The 26179-nt window shown below is 38.4% G+C and overlaps 1 protein-coding gene and 1 long non-coding RNA gene across 2 annotated transcripts; one reads left to right on the plus strand and one right to left on the minus strand.

The window, feature by feature from the left end:
• Positions 1 to 7661: 7661 nt before the first annotated feature.
• LOC143184999 (uncharacterized) lies at positions 7662 to 14140 on the plus strand. The gene is made up of 3 exons (XM_076387668.1): positions 7662 to 8538; positions 10845 to 11054; positions 13835 to 14140. The coding sequence occupies exons 1-3, from the start codon at positions 8434 to 8436 to the stop codon at positions 13919 to 13921; spliced, it is 402 nt and encodes a 133-aa protein (XP_076243783.1). The 5' UTR covers positions 7662 to 8433; the 3' UTR covers positions 13922 to 14140.
• Positions 14141 to 23304: 9164 nt separating this feature from the next.
• LOC143184749 (uncharacterized) lies at positions 23305 to 24891 on the minus strand. Its single transcript, XR_013002813.1, has 2 exons — positions 24200 to 24891; positions 23305 to 23503 (listed from the first exon to the last, which is right to left on the minus strand). It is a non-coding gene; the product is annotated as an uncharacterized LOC143184749 (long non-coding RNA).
• Positions 24892 to 26179: the final 1288 nt, after the last annotated feature.

The following is a 26179-nucleotide window of genomic DNA, read 5'->3' on the forward strand; positions in this document are numbered from 1 at the left end:
TAAGGTGATTCATCAGCAGTTCCATTGAATAATTTAAATCCGTGAACGACGTAGCATTCCCATGGCAATATTGTGAATCATCGATGACTTGAATGGATTCGCTTACATACGCATACACAACGATAATAAAATACGATTCTACGTACGTATTTACAGTTGGAGGGTTCTGTTTGCCTTTCTTCTTTCGCAGACGTCCACATCGTTGCCATATTTTAGGAGCTGCCTAGCCTTGCCCCGAAACCGTGTCTCGAAACTCTCAACGAGTGAATTAGCAAAGCAGAACTTGTACCTGGTCGTAGATTGTTACTAGCTACTATGTAGATAATTCGCGTTGAAGGTTGATGGAAAATTAACCCTTTCGGTCCTGAGACCAAGATTTCATTCGTAAACTACTTTCGAACGAAAACAACATAGCACAGAAAACAATAGACCAGAAATCTGCAAAAAGCATAATAAAAACCTACTGCAAGACCCATGAAAAATAGAATTAAAAATAGAATCGAACATAAGCAAGTTGCCTTCAGAGCGACACTATTGGCGCTGAAAGGGTTAAATCGATTCTGGGCATTGAATGAAATCCGCCTTCTTGTCAGAGACATACGAAACTATTTTTTTATGGAAAGCACAATAGACATAGTAGACGAAGATTTATGAGAATGCACGCAATCTGCGCTCAGTTTCCCGCCATTGCGATTCGTGAAGTAGGGTGCTTATGTATCGCGTAAAATAGCAAAACAGAATCGAATTCGATGAACAATTGTTCATCTGATCACGAAAGAAATTTATGACAACCATATTTATTGGAGTTGACTTGTTCAAACGTGGTACTAATATGGTACGTGGAAAGACAATTCAACGAAATTGCGACACAGTCGCTAGACACTCAAAAAAGGAATAACACTCCATTTTATTATCCCATTCAGTGGGAATCACTCGCGCGTCGCAATATGGCGAGAAAACGCTGAAGCACAGATACATACCACTGTGCGAACGAACAAGTTCACAGGTGATGTGCGCCTGCACGAACATTCGCACAAAAGGATCCGTTCTTATCTCAGATATGGAGCACTAACCCGCCTAATTATTCTCTTTTCTTTCCTTTTTTTTTATATTCCAAGTAATCGTTTGCTCAGAAACGAACAATCAGACTAGACGATCGAAAGACGAGCACGCACCTACACACGCACAGAAACGCTTCTCAATTGACCACACACGGTGTAACGTCCACTAATTAAGCCGAATAACGTAATGATGTTACGTCCATTGATTAAGAGATTCGAGGGGACCGAAAGGTAAGGATCGCGCGGTGTGGAGGCGGGGACCGATTTTCCAGTAATTTTTCTTTCGCTCTGTCTTTGTCTCTCTGCTATCTTCCTCCCTCTGATAAGCTTTCCACATGTTTCTGAAAGCCCCTCGACAGTGCGCCCCTATCCTGAGACACTAAAGTCTGTCTCTCCGTCTCGCTGTCGGGTGTTAATTGTACCGTTGAATGCATCCCCCACAACCCTCGACCAAGTCGCGCGCCCCCTATCCCCCTTCGTTCATACTGACTTGGACGATCTACCAGGATGCAAGACTCTATCCACCCACCTCCACGCCGCTTGTTTTTCTCCTGTTTTTCGATCAGAGACATTATTTTTCTAACGCATGCTTCTATAACGTAGCGTCACTCTGTGAAGTCTATGATATAGAGGGAGTTCCTCTAGCACCAGGCGACACCTGCGTTTAGACCAAGGGAACAAATGCTCGTTCTTCCCCGACTTCAACAAAATTGAAGTGATGGGAGCATTCTTTTAATTGCTTGTGGATTTTATTCGTTCATAGTAATTGAATTTTCTCCTGAAGTAGGAGAAGAATGAGAATTCGTTTCCTTGGTCTAAATAAATATCGGACATTAGCTACATTTTTAAGAAATGAAACGAGATAAAGTGACCACATTCCAAAAGTAAAGAGAAGATTGCCCTCTTTCACTCTTGCAGTTTGGTCTCTTTATCGCATTTCATTTTTTAAAGCTATGGCTAATGTCCAGATTTAGGTTCCTTCTAGCGCTAGGGGAACTCCTCCTATATATACATAGATATATATTGTGCCGTATCAGTTCCACAGGTTGGGATGTATACACACAACATGTACACGTTATGTATATACACAACACGTAGTCATAAGAGATTTGAGGCTTTCACGGCCTGGCGTCATAGAGTTCTCACTGTCGAGGATTTGAGTGTAAGCTGTGTCTTTTTGGAAGGAATTTCCCCAGTTTTCAGGATCAGTGTGTTATTTATACCACTGATGAAGCTTAGCTGTAATGCTTGTGAAAAGTTGAAAAATTTCTTCTAAAAGAACATAGCTTATAAGACATAACAACTATACAACTCGAGAATGAGAACTGTACGTATGGACAGACACGTAGCAGGAGAGGATTATGTTTAATTGTAAGTTAATAACTGTACAAATGTTCGACGGTGATGACTCTTTCGAGATGAAGCAGAAATCGGTGAAGTATTCCTTTTTTAGGAGAGACGAATTTTTGCATACTGCATTTTGAACTCTGCTAGTGGGTCGTTGATATTATAACGAAGGTGGTGGGAAAACAGCTCACTGGCTGGACCTTGATTTTTGTCTTTTTTATTTCTTTTGATTTGTACTACTTCTCTTTCACTTGTTTCTCTTATTATTATCCTTAGATTATAATTACAGTTTAATAATACCACGCTGGCTGAAAAAAAGAGATGAATTTCTAATTATGAGTATAGGTCACAAAATGACAGTAACGAACAATTTCTAGTAATTTATTACTAATTTTATTACTTAAAAATTATTACTAATTTTCTAATTCCTTTAGCACTAAATATGCAACTCTGAAACATTTTCTCCATCCTTTACATATTTTCTTCCTATGATCAAGTCGATAGTGATATTAATTGAATTTAAAAACTAAGAAGAAAATCTCGAAAGAGTTGATCCCTGTCACTCAGAAAGCACAAATGTCAGTACCAAATGTGCATTATAAATACGTAAACATAACTCGACGTACCTCTAAGCATAAGACGAAAATGTAAATTTTGTGCATTAGGTACGACCCAACCCACCTCTGACACAGATACAGACATAAGTATATCGGGAATCTATTTTATTCACGGTTTTTCAAAGTTCAACTGCGAACACCATTCATGCACCACGTTGAATTTCTTAAAAATACGACACGGAGCTCGAGAAAAAGAATAGATACATTCTCAATAATGTTTGTTAACGTTTTGATTACCACTCTGTATTCCTTAAAACCTTTCTAGTATACGCACAGCGATTTGCTGTTGTCAAATTTATGTTTTTCTATTTATTTCGTAATATTTTTTTATAAACTTTCATTACAATTCTTGGTACTGTAATTTGTAGTTCTATTAATTAATATTACAGTATACAGGATATCACGTAAGTGTTGCCATGAAGTTTTAAGATTTTTCTCAATCTTTACAAGAAATTCTTTTTACATCACTTTTTAAATATTCTTTATTAAAACACATTATAAAAAACTAAAAAATAATACACATATTATGAAAAAGCAAACAGTATACAAAGAATATATTTTTTATACAAAAGGAACACTATATTCACATACACATAAATACATTCTACTGATATGGCAATCGAAGCGTTAACCAACATTCGTTTTAACGACAACACGAAGATCTACTAAAAAATCGCGTTGCTCAAGTTATACGATACACATGACAATTAAGAGTTTTTATGGAAATTTTTAACACTTTCTACGGCAGAACGAGCCATGAGTTTCTCTGCTCAATGATCAGCGCGACGACCTTATTCTTTCGACACGGTCTCTGCGCGAATCCCCCATTCAACGTGGTTGCAATTGTACCTCAACAACGGTCGTGCCTAAGGAGAAGAAGGGAACGAGCGTGATCTGGAACCTTGCGAACGAAAATAATTTAGAGGACAAAGCTCGGTTGGAATTGAATCCCCCCAAGTTCCTTGACCTTTTAAACTATTTTTTCAACGGGGCATCGCGGGTGGATTGCAAATAGGTTGTTTAAGTGCCAAGCTCTTCGAAAGTGTCTTTCCTCAAGGATCTGGAATTCGCAATGTGATTCCACAGGGTATAGCACAAACAATGAAATTTGATCATTTTGTAAATTTTCATAAATTCCACGCCATGATGGAAAACGGTTCAGAGATGGTTTTGAGACATTTTTATTCGCGGAAAAAGTCCCATTATTCCTCGATGACGAAATGTTCAAATTTCGTTCGTGGCATACTCAGAAAAATAAATAAATAAAATATTACAAAAATGAAACGGTCCTTACAGAGATTCGAAACGTAGAAGGAGATTCCGTGTATTTTAATATAAAACTGGTTCGTAGTGTTGTATTAGAGAAAATCAACGTAGGAAAGTTCGTCTCGCGTTAGAAGAAAACAGATCGATAGGCGAGAATAGCCGATGCACACAGGCACACACACTCCCCCGAGGATGTACCCTTAGGTCACATTTCGGGGAATGATTCTAAACGATATAGAAGTACCGAAAAGGAATCTTGTTAAATTACACAACGATAACGCAAATGTTGGTTCGATGTATTGAATGTATTTATGTATATGATGTAAAAGCTGTTGTTGGCCGACAGATTAAAGCATGTCGATTAGGAGGATCTTTTGGGCGATCATTAACCTCTTATTATTCACATCATTCTTCACTTTTTTTTCGATCAATAAAAGTTTCAATATTTTGTGATTCAAGAAGAGTTCTATCGAGGAAATTTGAGACTTTATTAAATGCGAAATTTTATAGTGCCCCAAGTCGTCAAGAATTTAATCGAGGATCTTGGAATTAGTCAATTTTTAATTTTATCAGAATATATGAATCACCAAGATCTCAATTCCAAAGAATTTTAACTGAAGACATTAAAATTACTCCATTCTAAATCTTATCAATAAATAGAAAAGTCTATAGTGTCTCAACTCGCAAGAAACGTAAACTCGAAGAACTTGAAATTGCAGTTATTTTCGTCAGTAAATAACATTTTATGTGAACTCAACTGTCAAGGAATTTCAGTTGACGGATGTGAAGTTATTCGAGTCTAAATATCATCACTCTGCACCAAATGTTATAGTGATTCAAGAGTAAAGAGCAAAAACTATAATGCACTAAAAGGGCTTCTGTTCCATTCCAAGATTTTCGAAAATTTGGCAAGTAAAGAATTCTGCCGCTACACTTATGCAACAAAATACAGGCATTTAATTGGGCACCATGTGCCTGTGCCAAGAAATAGCGATATATCGAATGCACACATCGAGATACTCAGTTGAGACAATGTGTATTGGCGTGAAAACAGCGTGTGATATTTTCGTAGCTCGATTCAGCCAAGCAGACGGGAAACATTGTCCCCAGAAGCCATAATGCTGTCAATGTCTCGCTACACTAAAGGATAACATTCAGGACCAAACGTTCGCTCAATAATCGAACAATAACTCCCCGAATCGAGTTGACTATTACTCCGATTCACGAATCAAACGGTCCATTAAGATTCAATTTCCTCGAAAGCAAGGGGAACCGAGATTCGTCAAATGTTGAAATATCAGAAACGATGGGCGTAAACAAAAAAATCTGCAATGCAAAGCAAATCGCCGGCGGCGACGTTTCTGGAAAACAATTTGCACATTTATGCACGATCGTTTGTTGCCCGATCGACTGGTATCGGTGGTATTGTATGGCAAAGTCAATGGCCCAGGCGGCAGAATCATTAACTCTTTAATTGTACATATAAACACGTCTGATTTCATGTTGAATACGAAATTCTGTCGCGAGTTTCAAAATCTGGATACTTAAAAATCCCCACATTTCCAAACATATTTATATCTTCAACTTTTTAAAACTTTGTAGCAAATTTGAAACTTTAAAAGTTTGAAAACTTCAAATTAAAAGAAGTCAACAGTTTCAATGCTTGAGAATTTGAATACTTCAAAATCTGAAATTTGCTTGATACATTCAGTATTTCAACACCTAAAAGTTTCAAAATTTGATAAAAACAAAATCCAATAGAATACGTATATTCAATAACGAATTTTTTAAATTAAGAATGTTAAAAATTTCAGATTTGAATACTTGAATATGTAACAGTAACCATTCTAATATTTGAATGCCTCAAAAATTCCAGATTTAAAATTTTGTAGTTCATTATAAATCATTTTTTCCCAAAAATTACAAAAAAAATACGTAGGCCAAATAATCCAGCGGCAAGCGTGAAATTCTGTCAAATAATTGCGTTCAGTCGAAAAACTTGCGACGGCGACGAGGTGAAAACCGTTGAGTAAGGTCGAGTGAGGTTTTTAAGGAGGGTCGTTAATTTGTAATGCGTGGTCGGGCGCGCATTTAAAAAGAGAGAACAATAATGGCTCGTCACGGAGGTTACCGTGCATACCGATAAGTCACGGGTCAAGAGATCGTGGCATTAAAATCCACTTGCGACGAGATATCGTGTCGATTAGCAAGGCTAATTATTGGTGCACCGCGACGAGGGGGATTTAAATTCGATAATTAATCGGCTCGGGGAAAATAAACGGTTGACACTAGCGAACAACGTGAGTATTCGATCGGCTTAAATTAGAAGCTGTTTGGTATGTGATACACATTTGTCTGGAATTAATCGCCGCCTTTATTTATAGAAAAACTGTCGCCGGGGTGTTGTCGTTAATTTTGCGAATGATAGATGCGATTGATAGTTACCAATCGAAAAAATTTACTGTTCAATGGAAAAGTACAATATACGAAGAATTTCATTTATATATTATTCATTGTTGCGTCGTGTTACGTAAAAAGAGAACGTGAAAAGTAATAAATTACACTTCGTTAGATTCATTAAAATAATAAACCTATCATTCTACGTTTATGTTACATAACTGAATACACAGAAGACCGATAGTAGTTACAATCGTCACCACGAATTTTGAAATGTTCAAATATCCAAATATTCAAATGAATAAATAATTCAATATTAAGTAATATATATTTTAATATTTCGAATATTAAAATTGTCAATTTATTCTGTATAGTAAAATTGAAGAAACTATATAAACATGAAGCAAGAAGAACACATACTACAATACTGTTCACAATCAATTAATGAATCTTAACGTCAGAGCATAGAATTTATCTACAGAACACTTCGAATGAATATCAAGTTACGAAGCAAAGTACACATTCTTTGAAAGAGGGTGAAAAATGCTCCGAGTAGCGAACCGTGATGAGACGCAATAAGGAATAAACGAAGCCCGAGCAAAGTGGGTCGAGCCCCATTTTGGCGCGAGGAGATAGGGAGCAGAATTCTCGAAAACCTCGACGAATTTATTCGCATGCCAGCTACGTGATTCAGGCAACGCGAATTGCGAGTTCGACTTTATTTGCGTAACGATATTTCCGGTCGCGTTTCGGCCGTGAACGACCCCCAAGAGAATTTCCTTCAGTCACCTCTGCGCGCCACTTTTAACGCCATGTTCGCGCGTCAGCTGTTGCACAAACTTGGTCTGAATCTCTCTTCAAACGGAACTGACCTTGTCCCTTAACATAATGTGGTCCTCAATCTTTCAACAAACTGCAATTTTTATTTATATCCAGAAAAGAAGAGTAAACTGAAATTATGGTAATAATCCATATCTAGAGATATCCAAAAATTATAAAGAATAATTCACAAACAGGACAGATAAACAACACTGTAGTGAGACCACAAGTCTTGCAAAATTGGTCGTTACATCATTTACAAAGAATTTGATGTAGCAGTTAGATAAGTGCTTCTTTATTTGGGCCCTATCAGCAGTGAAACGAAGCAATATTTTCGAAGAACTAAAACTTAATACTCGAGCAGTCTTCGATGCGAGGCCCCGCCAAAAATACCGATCGACAGATGCCATTCGATACAGGAAAACGCGTGGACTCTGAAATACATAAAGCCAAAACGAGAGGTGCATGACGACAGGCTGTCATAAATCAAGTAGCGGTGGATCGACAAGGCTCTGGCATCGTCGCCGGCTCAGAGCCGTGAGCGTCGCGACGCGGCTCGTCGATGCTATTTCGACGTGAAAATAGTGGGGCGTCTCTCTATTTCGGTCGACACGAGCCAGGGCCGTTCAGTCTGCGGCCTGGCTTCCTCACCAGGAGGCCGCGGGTCTGAATTTTCCATTTCTCCCGCCGTGCTCTAGGAAAATAATTCCAATTGGGTCCCTGGGAGCCAGCAGAAAACGTATCGCCGAAGAGTACAGTCTTCAGTTGATCCTCTAGCGGTGATAGACGCTATCGAAATGTTCAGGACATTGGAGAGGTGGTGCGAGGTGGTAGAACAGCAGGTGCTTTGAAGAAGATAAACAGTCTATGTTTCTGACGATCGTGGATCTTAGACATCTGGAGAAGGACTTTATTAGAGGGTAAAGATGTTCTGGTCAGAGCCTGACGAGGAGGAAGAGGCGCTACTATGCAGCCCTGCTCTGATGGCCAGGAGGGCCTCGGAGTCCTGGATCGTCGCGCCTCCTGTGGAGGTACGAACCACGAGATAAATCTTCTGAAACCTCTCTTCGAATCCCTGATGACTAAAGTATCAATCATAATCCCTGAAGCTCTTCCCGCAAGATTCCTCGAGATCCCCTTGAATTTACACCTTTTCGCGATCTTCTATCAGTTCTGTCAGTCTCAATCAGTATCACCATCAATCCTTCGAGCATCAACTTCTGACCCAGAAATGCTAAAGGAACTCCAGGCCTCGAGGACGACGAAACGAAACTGGAAAGCCAGAAGACTATTGGTGTCATGTTTTGACAATTGATGCCAGAGACGCTCCCTTGGAGAGCCCTGAACCTTGAATGTCGAGCTGCTGAAAGGCATCAGCTGTTTCAGATGCGACGGCAATCACGTCGAGAGATAAGAGACAACTCTGCGCAAGGATTACCGCGAAGCGAATCGCTCGATAAGCCGAGAGGGGAGGGGGTTTCTTCTGAGATACTGTGAGACATTATCGGTACAATTTACAATGCTCCGGAGAAATAGCCTCGAAACCGGGAATAGAGTCGCGGTGACCCGTGGCGGGCGATACGAGCTGGAAACGAGAGTAGCGTGATCGGGGCTAATTAATGGCAAGGGGAGAGTTATCGTCAAAGGGGGCAAAGGCGCCGATCTAATTTTATGCCTAGTAAAACGCGGAAAAGTTCGCGGCTTGCCTGATACGCCCAAAGGATGACACTTTTTTTCCTCGCAATCGTCGGATAAACGTCTCGAGTTCGGTCGGAGGGACTTGAACGAAACATGAAAAAGTGTTCCATATTGTTCATTTCAGAAAGAGAGGCTATCTTCTTCGATCGAATGGTACATCCTTCTGATTCGTGAAAGGTCAAACAGCGGCGATATTGTTCAGCAGTTTCTTATCGCTTTCGATGCTTCTCCGAAAGACGATGTGAGAGATTGGTGTCGAAGGTCAACGTATCGCGTTCACAGGGATTAGAATTCCTGGTCTTTGCATCATTATTACGTGCGGTTACAAGCGAGGCTGCACGTTTTGGAACCGATCCAAGAATCCCCTGTCTTCCCTTCTTCGCTGGCCCGTTTTCTCTGCTTCTTCAAAATGTGAAACTAATGAACACGTAAACGTCCAAGAGCTTGATGCCGCGCCAAACAAATGGCCACTGCTGCTCACACGAAGCTGCGACCTTAAAAACCGCTGAACCTTAACCTTAACCACTGTCGCCCTACTGACTGACTGAGCACTAATTCTTTCTTACGACGCACTAATGAGAGTAACTTGTTTAACAATTTCACTCATTTAGGTTGAGTTAGAGTTAGACGTGAATTAAATCTAAGTTTCACCTTTATGAGGAACCCAATTCAGGTGTACCATGTACAGTGGCAGTGAAATTGTTAAAATCACAATTTGTTGGTTTCCAATTCAGGAAACCAATTATCGAATATAAATTTACTCGATAGAAATTCGGCACTATTTCTAGTATAGCTCAAAATACTCCCAATGCGCTAATGTTTCTATGCTAAACAGGGTATTCGACAACAGGTGTCAGATATCTACATGCCAAAGAAATTTTGTTACAAGCTTTATTCCTGAGTTATTAACAGTTGATAAGATGACCAAAATACGCATGAAATTCTACTGTTGACGAGCATTAGCCAAGTCAGGCACAGTGATAATAGGATAGCCCCAAGTCAGACACATTTCACGCATGTTTTAAATGTATCATTTTAGCAATTAATAACTCAAATGTCAAGCCTGATACAAAATTTCGCCATTCTTAATTTTTGTCTTATCTTGGCATCTAGAATCGCCCCTTAAAATGTGTAACATCTGTTGTCAAAGAACGAATAAAGATTGTATAGCGATCTTGAATAATAGTTGATTTTAATGGTACGCCTCTTTAACATTTCACCCGTGAATAATTTTCTCAATTTTCTGTACAAAAACACAAGCTATTTTAATTCGTTATTAAAATTTGTCATAGGTGTCACATTCATGGTATGTAGAAAAATAAGAGTGCTTTTTTAAAGACTAGATTCATTGTTATAGATTCGACGTTAGTGCGTAATTTGAAGAGAGGCTAGATGATCACAATCTCCCGATACTAATCAAGAATCAGCACTGATATGATTACGGTGATTTTGATCAATGAACCGTCGACGTGAAACTCAAACGATTCCGACAAGGGCTTCTATCCGACAGAAAGGACCCTTTGTCGGCGCGTTTTCGTGTATGCGCACCCTTAGAAATAAGGCTTTAGAACGCGAGTTTCGATCGATCGTGTACAAGGGCCATCTCTCTCTTTGTTCCTCGTTTCCTTTCTTCGTGCAGGCGATGCCAGCGGCGGCGATATCCCTTCAACGAAAGAAGTCACTGCCGGATGTGGCTCAGCCCATTCAGCTGACGGCGACGGCACCGCTGTCCAGGGAGGAAGTCAGCGTGCTGAGTAGCATGAGGAGGGAGGAGATCCGCAGGCAGATCGACGAGAGCGAAAGGCTCAGGGCCAATCCTCTGCTCTACTTGGTCAGTCCTCAGGTTAAAGTGAGTATCAATGATAAGTAAAGTACTCCCAAATAATACCTCTGTTAAGTTTCTCTATAGAGGATTTTGAATTAGGGTGACACGAAAGGGAAAATTGTGTCATTCTTTTTAAATGGTGAGAGAAACTTGTCTTTGGGGTTGTATGTTAACCCTTTTAGGATAAAAAACATACATATCCTAAATGTTAAAATGTATTTTTTAATTAAACCACTTTAGGGTGGCCAATTACCTGGTCAAAATTTGATTGCTCCAAATAATTTAAAAATATGATGAATGTAATAACAAGCTTGTAGTGTGAGAACTGAAAACACTGCACTTTCGACTTAAAACTCTTAAAAGAAATCTACTCTTTCTCGTGTCTGTCTGGGTATTTCTATTTAGATTATACAAGATTACAGACGATTATACTAAGCACACAATACGCCTGATAACTCATGAATGTTATTTACAATATGTAGGTAGATTTGTGAACAATCTGAAAAAGCTCTATTAATGCACTGCCTTATATGTTCTTTTATATGTATTCCTGCTTTTCTATCATAATTTGTAAGATATTATTAAAGCAATGGGGTGCAGTGGGGATTAAAAGCGTTGCAAGTTTTGATGAAGCAAAAATAGAAATCTCTAATTGGAAAGAACGTGCTTAATAGTAATTAGGAACCTTGGACAGTTGCGTTGTGGGAGAAAGGAGTACAGTCAGTAACCCAAAACACCTGTCAGCCTTGATGTATCCAGGTTCTTAATATATTAATAACCTCTTTTTCCCGAATGGTAAAAGAAGGCCAAGTTCAATACAAATGTTACATATTTGCATTAAAATGCATCATTGCACCTGAGACTGAGTGGTGATGCAAACGTATTTAGTGGAGTGGCATTTATTATAAATTCAGTAGAAATGTCGAAGTCGAATAGACGTCCCTAATCAGAAGCACTTTTACTAGAAACTTCGAACGTAGTCGTGAATACAAAACAATGAAAAATCGGTATGAAAATATTGTGTAGAACGCAAAATAGACGTAAAACCAGCGTGTGCCACGACCTCGGTAAAAAAAGAAAGTGGGGAGACAGACAAGCAAACGTTCGAATTGACGACGCAAAAACGCTCACTTCTTATCGGCCGATTGCAAGAGTAGGTCGCACGGGTATTGATACGTGATTATGAATGTTTAATCGCCTAGGCCGCTTTGAATATCCGGTCGGCCATCCTTTCGAATGATAATTGCCCCAAGAACGTACACTTATGCATGAAAACGACGTACCATTAATGGTAGTTTCAGAATCGCGAAGAAATCGAAATATATCGATGACATAAATACTTCCCACAAAATAAATATAATGTTTCATTCAATGAATTAACGCTTTCAGTTTTTGCGATAACATCACAGATCTTAATTACGATTGAACAACTTTTTATACGTGTTAATTAAAGATATTATGCGATTTGTAATACAGTTTAACGAGCCCCGTTACGAAATCAACCTGTTATACATACATGTATATGTAAATAACTCCTGCCGAGGTTCGCAATGTCTTGCATTATTTATACACAAGTAATATTATAACGCATCTTAATCGACGAATTCGCATTACATGCGCTCTATTGTCTTTCATCGCCACCTCGTAATTTATTCTGTCCTCAATTGTACCTTTCAAATGTTTACACAATACAATACTATGAAACTTCTTCAGCTGCAAAAAGGGGATACACATATACGTACAAGATAATTCAGAACTATAAATAAGCTAGGTGCAATAGAGGAAATTGATAAAAGTATCTGTTTTATAAAATGCACCTGCACTATTGAACTTTAAATGCAAGGACAGTATAGTCTTGTCTTTGCATTAGGTGAGACATAATTTTAATTCAAATAATTGAAATGAAGAATACATAATATTAAGCATTAATTTTATTAGCTATTTTTAGTTTTATTAACTTATTCAGTTTAACTTTGAACCTCAACTTGGAGCACAACCCTTCAACTGTACCAGTATAGTACCTCACTACTAGATCACTCAGTTGACCTATAGTACTATATTATCCTATATCTTTTCAAATAATTACCCATTTACATCACTACATGAGCACTATAACAATATCCAAAAAGGTTTCAAAAATAATTACATCCTTCTCAATTCAAATCTCGTCGCAGCTAAGTTGACAAACTAAGATAGGTGATCTCAAATTCGCCAGTGCTCTCGAATTTACCACTAATGAAAAACTCATTAATTCATAATTAAAATCGCAAGCTAACACTAGTGTACGATTTATAAAGAAAATGAACTTCGTTTTACAATGTTTCAAATAAAAATTACAATATGCTGATGAATAATGAACATTTTTATAAAACGCTACAGGATCGCATATGGGGCACAAGATGACTTTCACAAAGCTCTCTGTTTAGTAAGACTTGTTTTATTTTGTATGCAAATTTGGTACTGGGACAGACAGTCCTTTCAGTTTGACTAGTAAACTCTGAAAAAGAATTCTCTTAAACCAAGTTAGCAACCCTTTCCGCTGCGAAATTGCATATCTAGGGTATGACAGTTTCGCTAGTTGCAGGCTTTTACTATTTTATTCTAAACTATGATTAAAAATCTCTTTCATGGATAATAATTTATTGTAGGTGTCAGACAAAACACTAAGCTTTATGAAACATTGAATAATTTCAAATATTATGCACTATTTTAAACGTTAGCATGGCGAAATTGGGATCGCCAGCTTAGATAAAACCCCTAAAGCCCCCAAAATAGAATACTCTAACGCAACTAAAAACTTCCAGGACTGGTTCTCCCGGCAGCAGCTGGTGATGCTGGTGCTGTTCATCAACATATCCTTAGCCCTGATGTTCTTCAAGCTGCTGACGTAGCAGCCAGCCGAGGATCGGGTTCACGGGCTCGTGGTGGACGTGACCTGAGACTCGGGAGCGTCGGTCACCGAGAACCAGAACTGAAACGATGCAACCGGAGGGCGCGGTCGCGTCCCCCGATGCAGTATCACCGGAACCAGAACCGCTGAAAACGGCTTTCGAGCGATCATACTCGGTCCCACGCGAGTTGGACAAAGGAGGAGGGCCTTGAAGATTGGCGCGTGGGACAGGAAGAAGGCCGAGGGACATCGATCGGAAGAGAGGGATCCTTGAAGTTTCCGAGCAACTGGACGAGTCACGAAGTGGTCTCTTTCCGCGACGACTCGTCATCGCGGCTCGACTTGGAGCCACTTCCGGCGGGGGTCCAAGAAGGACTCCTCACGCGACAGAGGGGGCGGCTCGTTTTTTTTTTGAGACGGTGTCGACGACGACGCACCCCGCCGCCTGTATCATACCTATTTTTACACCGAGTATTTTAATAACAATTTTTGTGAGGGCGGGCCGCGTCCACGCGACAGGCTACGTTCTAAACCACACGGTACGCACACACGAATCTCTCGACACTTTCCCCTTTCTTTCTCGACGATCTGCTCGAGCGTGGATAACGGGACGACTTTTATACGCGATAGAGCAGCTAGAGTAGCCTGAAGGAGAGTAGCCTCCGTTCCCCCTTGTGAGATTCAGGGGACGAATTTTTCGAAAGTTTCTCCCCTCTTGGAGGGGAGCACTCGGTTTTTGGGGAGGTAATTAGGTGACTCGACTGACAGGGATGTGTGGCTGTAGGGGTGACGTGTTTCGAGTTTCTTATACGATTGTTACAATTTCTACGAGCTTGGAAGGATGGTCGGGTTGTTGCGTGGTTAACGTTACGATGTATTCATGTGTTATCGACGTGTCCATGTAATCGTATGGATGTAATGTGGGTGTCGATGTATATAATTGTAATTATGGAAATTCCGTGGGAGATCACATCGTTTACGGAGTCTTTTCGTGTAGCCTTGCCTTCCACGTCAACACTGTACATAGAAACTTTTTCTCCGGTTTTTACATACACGTAGGGACTGAAACGCGATCAAAAGTTTTTCCTCGAGTGGAAATGAAACTATATCGACGTACGCCACGATAAGGGAGTTATTTATCGCTGATTACGGCGTAATTGTATCGCATAGGGATAATTCTTGAGAAAAGTCTTTGGATAAGAATAGCGCGTTGGGAGGTAAACAAATTTTGCTCTTGTTATCGCCAGGTATGGAAACCGAAATTTATCTACGATCGAGGGATCTTTGTACTTTGCCGACGAGTGTTAGTCGGATGAATTTTACAAACACGGTATGTTCTAGAAGAAATTCACTTTTTACCAAAGAGAGTATTGTAAACGTTTTTCGGTCGCTTCCCGCGAGTGTCCTTTCTAAAAGGAGGAGAGGTAAAAATATTGGTCTCTCCGCGACGCCCTGGATTGGCGTCACTTTCATGCGCCAGGTCAGAAGTCGACAGTTCTCGATGTCAGTCGGGACGAAGGATCGACCTCCTGCGCTCGAGCGATCGCATTTTTCTAGCCTCAGACGTAGCTTGTATACCTAGGTGAATTTGTAAATAAGAAATCGGGACGTAGAAGCGCAAACAGCGCAGTAATAATCGTTTCGATCTTTCTTGCTCGCGCTGAATGGAAAGTCCCATCTGCACGCTGGGCAGCGTGAAACCGTTTCGAAACTATTTTTCCAAGGAAGAAAAGACTCGCTATTTTCATCCTATGCTAAATATATTTTCCTCTTTGTACCTACATTAGAGCACTTTCACGTATTCTATCATCTCGTACGAGTACTTTGCTTGCCAGCGTGAATGACAGGATGAAAATAGGGAAATCACATTGTAGAGGGTGAGGGTGGACATTGGTGAAGATAGTACTAAACCTACGCTGCATTCGTCTCGATCGGAGGAAAAGTGTTGAATCGTTCGAGATACGTTCTTTCGATTGCTACTTTGCAGCGATGGAATCGAGATTACAATGATACAGGGACACTTGGTTATTGTTACGCGTGTGTATTTCCCCGTTAGGAACTTATAAGTCACTGACTAATTTATAGTGAAAAACACGATGGATTCGAAGCTAAGTGTGGCTCGTTTGCTTTAAATAATTTGGGATGCATAATGAACGCTGTGTCGGGCTTCTAATACGTGAATGAATGGATAAAATTAGACGAATAAGAATGAAAGAGATGCGACAAAAGAAAAATGTCAAAACTGTCCTGAGTATCAATTACGCGGGGTGAAATGCGTAACTTTAACCGGGGACCTCTGACACTCGATTTCAGAGACGAGAAGGAGGAGAATCTAGGCAAAGGATATGTTTAGAATTGATATAATGAAATTTTTATGGATCAAGAATGGTGTTTTTTGTTACGAAGGATCGTTCGTATAAATAATCGAAACTATTGGTATCCCGGCAACGAGGCTTGCTGTCGCGGGAACATTTATTGTATATATATTGCAACTATACGTATACGTATATATGAATCCGATTAATTAGTTGTCACAAAGCGGATTGAAAATTTGATAACGAATCAGAGAGAAAGATAGAGTGTGTGAGAGGAAAACAGAAAGAGCGAGAGATGAGGAATGATCGGAGTTTGGAAAGAGGAACATCGTAGGACACTACTCCACCTACACGTACACATACAAGACATACATGCACACGCGCGTTTAAAGTCATTACTCATTTCTGCGCCACGAAAGCCATATCACGAATCAAAGAGAAAATGTCTATTGTGTATAGAACCTAATTGTATCGAACGAACGAAACAAAAGAGAACGATTGGTTACTATTCGATTGCTATATCACAGAGAAATCTATGAAACAGTCATATGTATATTTTAATTGTTATCTATTGACTATTATTGCAAATAGCATATCTCGTTATTATTGTATATTATTATTATTACTATTATTGCTATTATTATTATTATTATTAATTATTATCATTATTATTATTACCATCATCGATCACCATACTATCGACGGCCACGGGGGCGTGAAAGGAATTTTAGTACTTTACGAAGCATTGCGAAACGAGGGGAAAAATGAAGCAACTCAAGGGCCCATTGTCATTGTTGATTTGCGAGAGAAGCAGTGATTCAATAAACTTGTATCATAACTGGCAACTAATTTGTCTGTGTTATTATTCGAGCTACGAAGTATAGCAAAAGTGATGGTAACAATTTTTTGAAAAATTTGTATGTACCCCAAATATTCGAGCATCATTTCAGAATCAAATTGTAAGCATATACCAATGAAAATAATTGTATTCTTCATTGAATATTCATACGAGTTTCTGTCATTATGTTTATGCTTCGAATTTACTCCTAAAATGAAGTCCATAAATTTTAAAACACGCTCCACATTAATCCCCTCAAAAAGAACTTGTTCCTTCATATACAAAAACTCAACTCTAAACATGTATAAAATCAATTTGTCACATTACTGTCCTTATATCTTCCACATAAAACACGAAGCAAAAACACTGAACGAGGTCAACAACATTTAGCGCCTCGGTTAATAAAAATCAATGGCGCTAACTTTAATCGCTCGCTCGCTGTTTCTCCAGCTGCGCGTGACAAGATCGATTTTTCTTCGCAACAAAATAGCGTAAAAGTCGCGGGCAGACGGCACACAAAGGGGGAACCTTTGGATAAGCTGCACGTCTCTCGAATTACTAAACTGCGATTCGATATTTCTCCTTGACGATTTATCGTTCCCTCGAGTGCTCGTAATTACGTAATAACATATTGTTCATCTATATCGGCGAGCAGCTACGAAAAAGCCAGACAAAAGAACGTGAATTTTCTCGTCTCGCTCCACTCGAGGCAAGGTCGAAATCGCGGCAGATATCGGCCACGCGAATCGCTGGCTTCCGCGTCGAATTTTTGCAATGGCTATCAATCGACGTCCCTGCTAGAGCAATTCACGATAAAAAGATAAAGGTGAGGGACCCCCGCCGCCCTCGCATCGCGTCACGTGCTCCGTCTGACCTCACCACGATACCATCGTCCACTATCGATGTCAGCGGAACCGGCGTGTGTGCATATGCATACGCGAGCGCGGGTGCCAAGCGAAACGTGACTGAATCTGATACGCGGCCACCTCGTTACGTACTCCTCTCCGCGACGATCGCAGAGTCCTAGAAATCAAAGTCGAAACTACGACCGTGACGACGCTCATTGTTAACAAGCAGCCTTAAACGGCTCTCGATTCAATTTTCGATCGCTTTCTTGCTGGAAAAACCGTGCAAAATCGTCGATCGGGCCGAAGCACCGAGTCACTCTCGAGGTTTCTATTCAGCCATGGGTAAAGGATTGACAGTCTGCAGTCTCTTTATCTGGATTCCCAATTGCCAGTGAATTACACGCTCGATAAGGCTGCGCGCGCGACGGGACAAAAAATTCTAATTTTAGATGATGAATAATTCCTTGGGTTGAACAGGTGGACGACACGTCGATGGGGCAACGAGTGTGGCGAATCGCGATGCACCATCGACGATTGTGGTAACTTTTTCTTTTTAAGTTGAGACACTGCGCGGTGACTGTGTTTAGAGCAGGTGCGCAGCGATTCAGTTGCTTTTGTGGCTGAAGGTTGTCCAACTGATCACTTTGGGACGATGTGGACAGTATTTACTTGCTATGAACTCGTTGATATCTCTATGCTTCTTCTCAGAATTATGTATTCTTGTTTTATCTGTATTTTTGTACAGACTTGGGCTAAGAACAACTGATTGGCTGGATCTTTGTTTTTCACTTGCGATACCACTTTGTCTAATTTATCTCTTTTTATCTAATAATTAAATTGTAAAGATATTTTCAAGAACTTTTAACTATCTATATTATTTTTTTTTCTATTTTCATTTTTACTGTAATTATACGGTATAAACACGTCGTTATTTCCCTATTGCTTCAAATTACTTTGCCATTTTCCTCCACTTTTATTTTCGATACCTGAGATAGATGTTAGGTATCATACTAAAATGCACCCCAAAAATATTTCCTATTCTGTATAAACTGGTTACAGTGAATTTCTCGCGAGTAAATACTGTATGTAGCCTAAATGAAATTATCACTGTGCACTTGGCCGCACATTTATGGCTGGATGCAAAACAGTATTCGTCACGTATTTTTATTCTCGAGATATTAACATTCGAAGTTTTAAATCTCATTCTGTATTATAAACTTAGCTTCTACTTAGATAAGTACTAAGTACATAGAACTAATACATTCTCTATTCTAGGAAAACTACTTTTTGATTCCTTAAAACGTTCCTCTTGTTAAAAATACAAATTCTGTTTTGTAAACTTTAATGAAAGAATAAATTCAACATTTTTTTTAAACATCGTCTCCCAGCCGCAAATAATGTACGATTACTCCAAATCGCTACTATCATCTTTGAGTAAACTAGTTGAACGTAGAACGACGCGCTTTTTCGACAACTTAGATAAAGTAATTACGCAGAGATTATTAGTACTATCTAATAAAGTGTCAGGAGTGATTTATCAGTCATGACGGTGGTAGTTTCGAGAAAGTCAATATTTTCTTTCTTATCTAGCGACAACGATCTGTCTCCCCATGGCTTCCTTTTCGTTTCCCATTAGTGTGATTCCTGATCGAAGCTAATTTAATGTGCACAAGTGCACGCGCGAACGGTACAATCGCCAGCTGGCTTTTCGCAACCGCATCGACTTTAACACGTTCCCTGTATCTTTTATCTTTCGCTTTCCTCGTGGTGTTTGCTACCGTGAAACTGTCCGTGTCGTCGACATTAAAGAAAGAACCGATAAAAGGAATGGACGATAACCCAAGTTGTGGAACATGACGTCGATTATTGCTGCTTCGACGCAACGGCGTAGCAACGTCAACGTATTTCGAGAAGTTTGTTGGTGACAGCATAGTGACATAATAAAATAGCCTTCATTGATACGACGAATATGATTTTTGTGAATGTTACGTAAAACAGATAAAACGTAAGAAGAGAGGAAGTGTATTAGCATTGTTTCCGACGCCTTTCATTCAAACTCTTCTATGTCAAAGTATAACGTTGTATCAGAATATTCATTTCACGTCCACGTAATCTGAACTTATATAATCGTCTGGAAGCGATAACGCAAACCTACCACATGATGCACTTTGATTATACACATTTGTCAACCCTGGAGTAACTAATATCCTCTGGAACCTTTGACTATCTTCAGTATGCAAAATTTTCTGCAATAACTATTATTTTACATATGTCTACAATAAATTCCTCTTTTATCTTTATTTACACTTCAGGTTACAAAGTTGCCTCATTTAGTGAGTGAGTTTGAACACAGCAATGATTACAAATAGAATGCATTGACTAATGTAGTGTCGACTACAATTTTAATTGTAAGTAGGCGTAAAGAATTTAATAATACTGGTTCTAGTATTATCGTGATATAATAACAAGTGAATAGTATCTATTGGTCCTAATGATAAAATTTGAATAACGCTTCACTGAAACTTGAATAACTGGACCCAAGTTCAATAGAACACAAATTGCTTATAATTTGTGTAAAATCTGCATTAACTTCTAATACAGGACGATTCTAAAACTGACGTTACAGGATAATGATCAATATGTAAGTATTGTAGTGGAAGATTAACTAAATTAAAGGTTTAAATATTCCTACATTCTTCATATCTGATCTAATACCTCCTCATAAATTATGTATCTTGTAACCATAATAATTATGAAACTACGTGTAATTTAAATATTACTAAATCTCCATAGTACGATGATAAAATTTCAAGATAACCCAACAAACGTGAATTAAAAACACAAAACTCAATGAAAAATTTCTGAAAAATTGCAAGTACTCTTACATGATTTCCAGTGTTAACTCCTCGTTTCGTAACAACCACTCGTATTCGTTTAAGTATCTTCCAAATATAAACTCACTAGTCGTTAAAAGGTATTGAAATACGTATTTTTGAACAATTGCTTACTTCCCGCATATTCACCGTACTGATTGTGTAACTAATAATTAAACTTCGGATGTTTATGCATTTATTTAAAATTTAAATGTGTAAAGAGTACACAATGCAAAACAACATGCAAAAATATACATAGTAAAACGAACTAGACGTTATGATATTCAGAATGCAAAACGAGTCTTTAAAGTCTGTTTCTTCCGTTATGAAAGAAAATTAAAAAGTTACTTAATTCTGTATCATTAGGATTATCATCATCATGAATATTCTCCAAATTATTAATATTAATTCTATGCATATAATTAATTATATTGTGAGCAGTAATTTCAATAATATGATTAACAACAGCACGAATGAATGAAAATCAACTTAATACCACTCATAGATTTCTCCACTATTATAAAAATATAAAAAGTAAGTGTCGTAAAGAATCCTCAAAAAATAAGTACAACAGCAGAGATATTGAAATTAAAAGACAAGTTTCAACGATATCTCAGCATTTAAAGTTTCTATATGTATGTACACTCTTGCTTTTGGAGCATCCCTGGCGTCTTAGATCAAACATTTTTTATAGATATGTAGATGATGCTCTTGTTTTCAATTGAAATGAATTCCAGTTTCTATAATATAATAAACTAATGTTATAAATAAAATATTCATTTACTTAAGAAAAGCATTATTTCTTGTAAAATCCTAATATGGTAAAAATTTGTAAGCAGAAATGTATACGTATTTCTTTCGAAAAGCGTCAAAACTTCATCAATCTTCACCATACACTAACAATATTTTTCAATAAACAGTTGCAACTGACCAATACTAAATTAATCCCCGTCTTTACACACCCAAGCCAGCTTCAACGATCTAAACACAAGGGGTCAAACGGAGCGCAGCAGCGCGTTTAGGGTTCACGGAGATGTGAACGATAAAGAAAAATTCGATATTCATTATGCAATGGCCTAAACATAACGAGGCTGCGCCCTTTTCCACTGGTTACGCCTCTGCTGGAGAACGGTACGTCCGAGGAGCATGTGTAACATATAATACGAGGCACGCACGACGTGCACGTGCGTGAGTTGACCTCGCTCTGGCCACGCACCTCCCGCATGGCTCTCCAGCGATTCGCGTGCTACGAAGCCTAACGAGAGACCTTCGTCAGCGAAAGAGGGAGAGGGAGCAATCTCGTTCGGGAGACGAGGAGAGGAAGAAGTGGAAAACCGCGCGTGTGTCGCGCACACGCGAGGATCCGCTCATCGCGTGCGTCTTCTTCCTCTTCACGAAACGCAAATGTCCCCTGCTCCCACCCCCGCGGTGCCCTCTACTCATCTTACTCGTGCTCGTGATCGTCCTCTCTCCCGACGATCCAATCCATCGATCGATACCTTTGGAGTCACGTGTCGCGGCGACGCTTTTTTTTGGTATCTAACGGAGCACAGTGGAACTCCGTTTATTGGAGCATCTTGTGAGGAGGAAAAGAGGATCGTTTCGACGATGAATGGTCAATGAATGTACTATAGTAAAATGCTGATTAGAGTACTGAAGTACTTTAGTGCTGAAGGCTGTTAGTGAGAAACTGATTGGCAGCTTGATGAGTTATTTGAATCTTTGATTATTTGGAAATATAAAATGAAGTGAGCAATTTTTCTTCTACTTGTTCCGAGAGCGAAAAGAATTGGTTGATTATTTGAGACATAAATTGATGGAGCTTTAATTTATTGTTTGAATTTGAGATAGGTGGTATTTATAATTTATATATATAGACGGGTTAACGATCCATAGTACTTTAGATAATGGGAGCTCAGTAGAGGCTTGATATAGTATAAATTCAGACTAATTTCATTTTAATAAATGAAGTTCAGATAAGAAAAGTATTACTGTACTTTAATTATTAGAGAGATGCCGATTACTTATACTAATACTTATACTTATACTAATATACAAAAAAGAGCTTAGAGATGTTTAAAGTTAACAAATTAGAATTTTTGATATTTTGAAAATTTGAATATTTGAATATAACGAATACTTGTAATTTGAATATTTAAATATTTGAAAAGAAACATCTGAAAGCTTGATAATTCAAAAATTTAAAGGATTGATAATTTAAAATTTAAAAATTTTTGAATTCAATATTGAAGTTTTCAGAAACTTCCACATTCAAAAACTTGAAAATTCAACATCACTTGTGCTTAGAGAAATTAAAAGAAACAAAGAAAATGACACGTGTAACTATTTCTGGAGATAAAAATCTTAACTGACAGCATCTAGCTTGAAATTTACATATTTCTAAGGAGAGTTATATCACAGCGCATAAGTATGAAGAATATATGAGTAGAACAGAATGTGGAGATCATTTGTTACAACTAGAATGCTACACTGTTTCCATCTTCCTAAGACCGTGTTTCAAAAATAGATACTACGACTTATCTTTCATCCTCTTTTGCAAACGAGCTTGCTTCCGGTATAGAATTGTGGGTCAGAAACGATTACAAATTTTTCGGTCGCGTTAGATGCTTGGTTCTGTTCCTCTCTTGGCTATGCTTTGTCGTTAGTGGAAGATCCATGAATAGTTCTGCATAACGATGAGAACAGCGACTGTAAATTACAGTTGAGTCAGAAAATGACAAATATTTGTCTGATAATCGTAGTACAAATGACATTCCGCTATTCACAAAATATAGACACAGTACTAATGGAACTACATAAGGACATATGTCATTGAACGACGCCGAAATGCATAAACATGTGCAACTGGATAAATGAACGCTGAAAAATGGTGAATGACAGTCTATCAGTCTATCTTATGACAAAACATGATGAAAGAACTCAAAACATGTCGACATAGCTTCAAAGATTAATTAGAAGCTTCAAAATAATGAAAACAATTTTTATAAATATCAGTATCTTTTTTTTAACTTACAAGTGATTCTATAATTCAATTCTGAAAGTCAATAAATGGCCACAGAAGGAGTCTTTTACAAACATATTCTTTCATAAATCAAAATAATACTTCCAACAACATATTTACACATCTACATACTTAAGCAATAATTTAATTGTTCTGAAATTGTAACACTCCAAACTTTTGAACAACACTCCATACGTTATTACAATTTACTCAACTAAAACACTGAAACGAGGGTTAAAAAATAACCAAAATTCAGCAAAATCATATAGGAACAGTAAACCACTTTCATTCTCCGCGAACCCGGCAGAACAATAGGGAAAGTGTAACGCAAAGGTTAATCACACAACAACGACCAGCGAGTTTCTAAACAAATTACTATTTACCAGTCATTTTCCCCTTTCACGAGGAAACTCGCAGAGGCAAAGTTCGCGTTTCACCTTTGTTACGTTATCGTCGTAGCGACTTCGATCGCGGCCGCCGTTTTTCCTTCCACCGCAAGCAATTAATTGGTGCCCCGTTACATTTTGTCCAATTTGCATATGCTAATCGAGCGCAGGGGGAACAAAAACCCCGCTCGCCGCGGCTCCATTTTTCTCCGCAATCCGCGAGGATAATTGATCGCCGCTGCGCACGTTTCGCGAGGGAATTAAGAGCGGTTGGAGTTCAGGTTTCGCTTCGACTTCGCGGCGAGCACCATCGAGCGATTACACGTTGCCCGCGCAACGTTTCGCAATCGCGAAATCGAGAAATCTACCTGGGCACGATCGCCCGCGAGGTTTCGTTCAAGGTTCTGCGTTTTCACGAGGGGAATATGGTCGTTAATGATCCATGGCTGGGGAGCACTACCGGTCAGTGAATTGGTTAAAACGGTACGACCATGGGGAGGCAATTTCTTCATATATCTCCTCGAATTTCGATACTTCCTGATCCTAGTTACGCAAAGCGATCAGGTGGAGATGGGATGACTGATTTAAGTGAACTTATACCTGTGTACATAGATAACTACTTAATGTCTTTTGTAACTGCTCCAAAGGCTACATATTTTTTATATGAATGTTGTTTCTTGTATCTTGAATCGATAATGGCTACTAAAATCTGATATTTGTTGTGAATGTATTCCCAGAGAAATGTTTGAAGAATTGTTAAAAAAGGTAGGGAAAGATTGCTGAATTTGGACCAGGAAAATATTTTTTACTATAGGCTGGAAATAAAGTATTTTTAATATTTAAAAGATAGCGGGAAATATGTTACTGTTTATGCCTTCAAGATAACGCAATTGATCTTTTTCAAAATATGATATGAGAAGTTAGACAAGTAGTTTTTTATAATTGTGACATCAGTCCACTCAAAACAAACGATTTCCTAGTATGGATTTTTGGTTTTCCCATTAGGCCACTGGATTAAAGTATAAAAATGATTAAATTTTCTTAACAGGATATATTACATAGATGTCAACATATGGAATTTCTAAAATCTCATAGTAAACGTCAACAATCTAAGCAATATTTTTTTAATTACGTATCTACTCTTATATAAGGTGTACGAATCTAATTGCAACATTTTATGCACTTTATCATGTTTTCTTCCTTGATTTTTTGATATAAGATACAAAACCACTCAGAATTCTTTCCTTTTACTTTTTAAAATGATATGGATTTTTTAACATTCTACCATTGCCTATTTCCTACATTGTACTGTATTACTTTAGAAAAACTAGAGAGCTTATTAAATATTAGATTCTTAGTTGTTAAAACAGACTGTTGGTTACTTAAGCATCAAGTGGTGTTGTATGATAGTAATTATCGCATTAATTAACTTAGTACATAAACAATACATTCCCTGTCACATGGCGCCAATTCTGTATGCATTACAAGATACACTGGTGATCCAGCGTAGGCGCTGGTCCAAATTCTGCAACCTTGTCCTATATTTTATGCACATTGTTGAATGCGCATTAAACCGCATAGAAAGGTAACAGATTAAAAATATGAAGTTCTGATACTGTTGCAAATAATAATTTAGCAAAAACTATAAACTTGTTCTATCTGAATAACTTTTTAATACTCTCAAGAACTGAGGTCCAAATATTATTTGCTTCCATTAAAAAAAAACAATTTTCATCATTTGAAAAGTAAAATATTTTTGCGAAACGAAAACTATTAATCCATGTCATGTTAGATTCTTCTGAAAGCAAATGCCAGGGAGCTAAATGTAAGTAGGAAGCCTACAAACGTAATTATTTCTTAAAGTATTGAAACTACATTGTGTAACAAATGAGTCATTTTTTGCAATACCGTCCGCCCGATAAACAACTTCGAGAATTAATCTTCGCAATAAAACGGTGACTTTCATCGAATTGCATT

This window comes from Calliopsis andreniformis, chromosome 10, assembly GCF_051401765.1.
Source record: "Calliopsis andreniformis isolate RMS-2024a chromosome 10, iyCalAndr_principal, whole genome shotgun sequence".
NCBI classification, from domain to species: Eukaryota; Metazoa; Arthropoda; class Insecta; order Hymenoptera; family Andrenidae; genus Calliopsis; species Calliopsis andreniformis.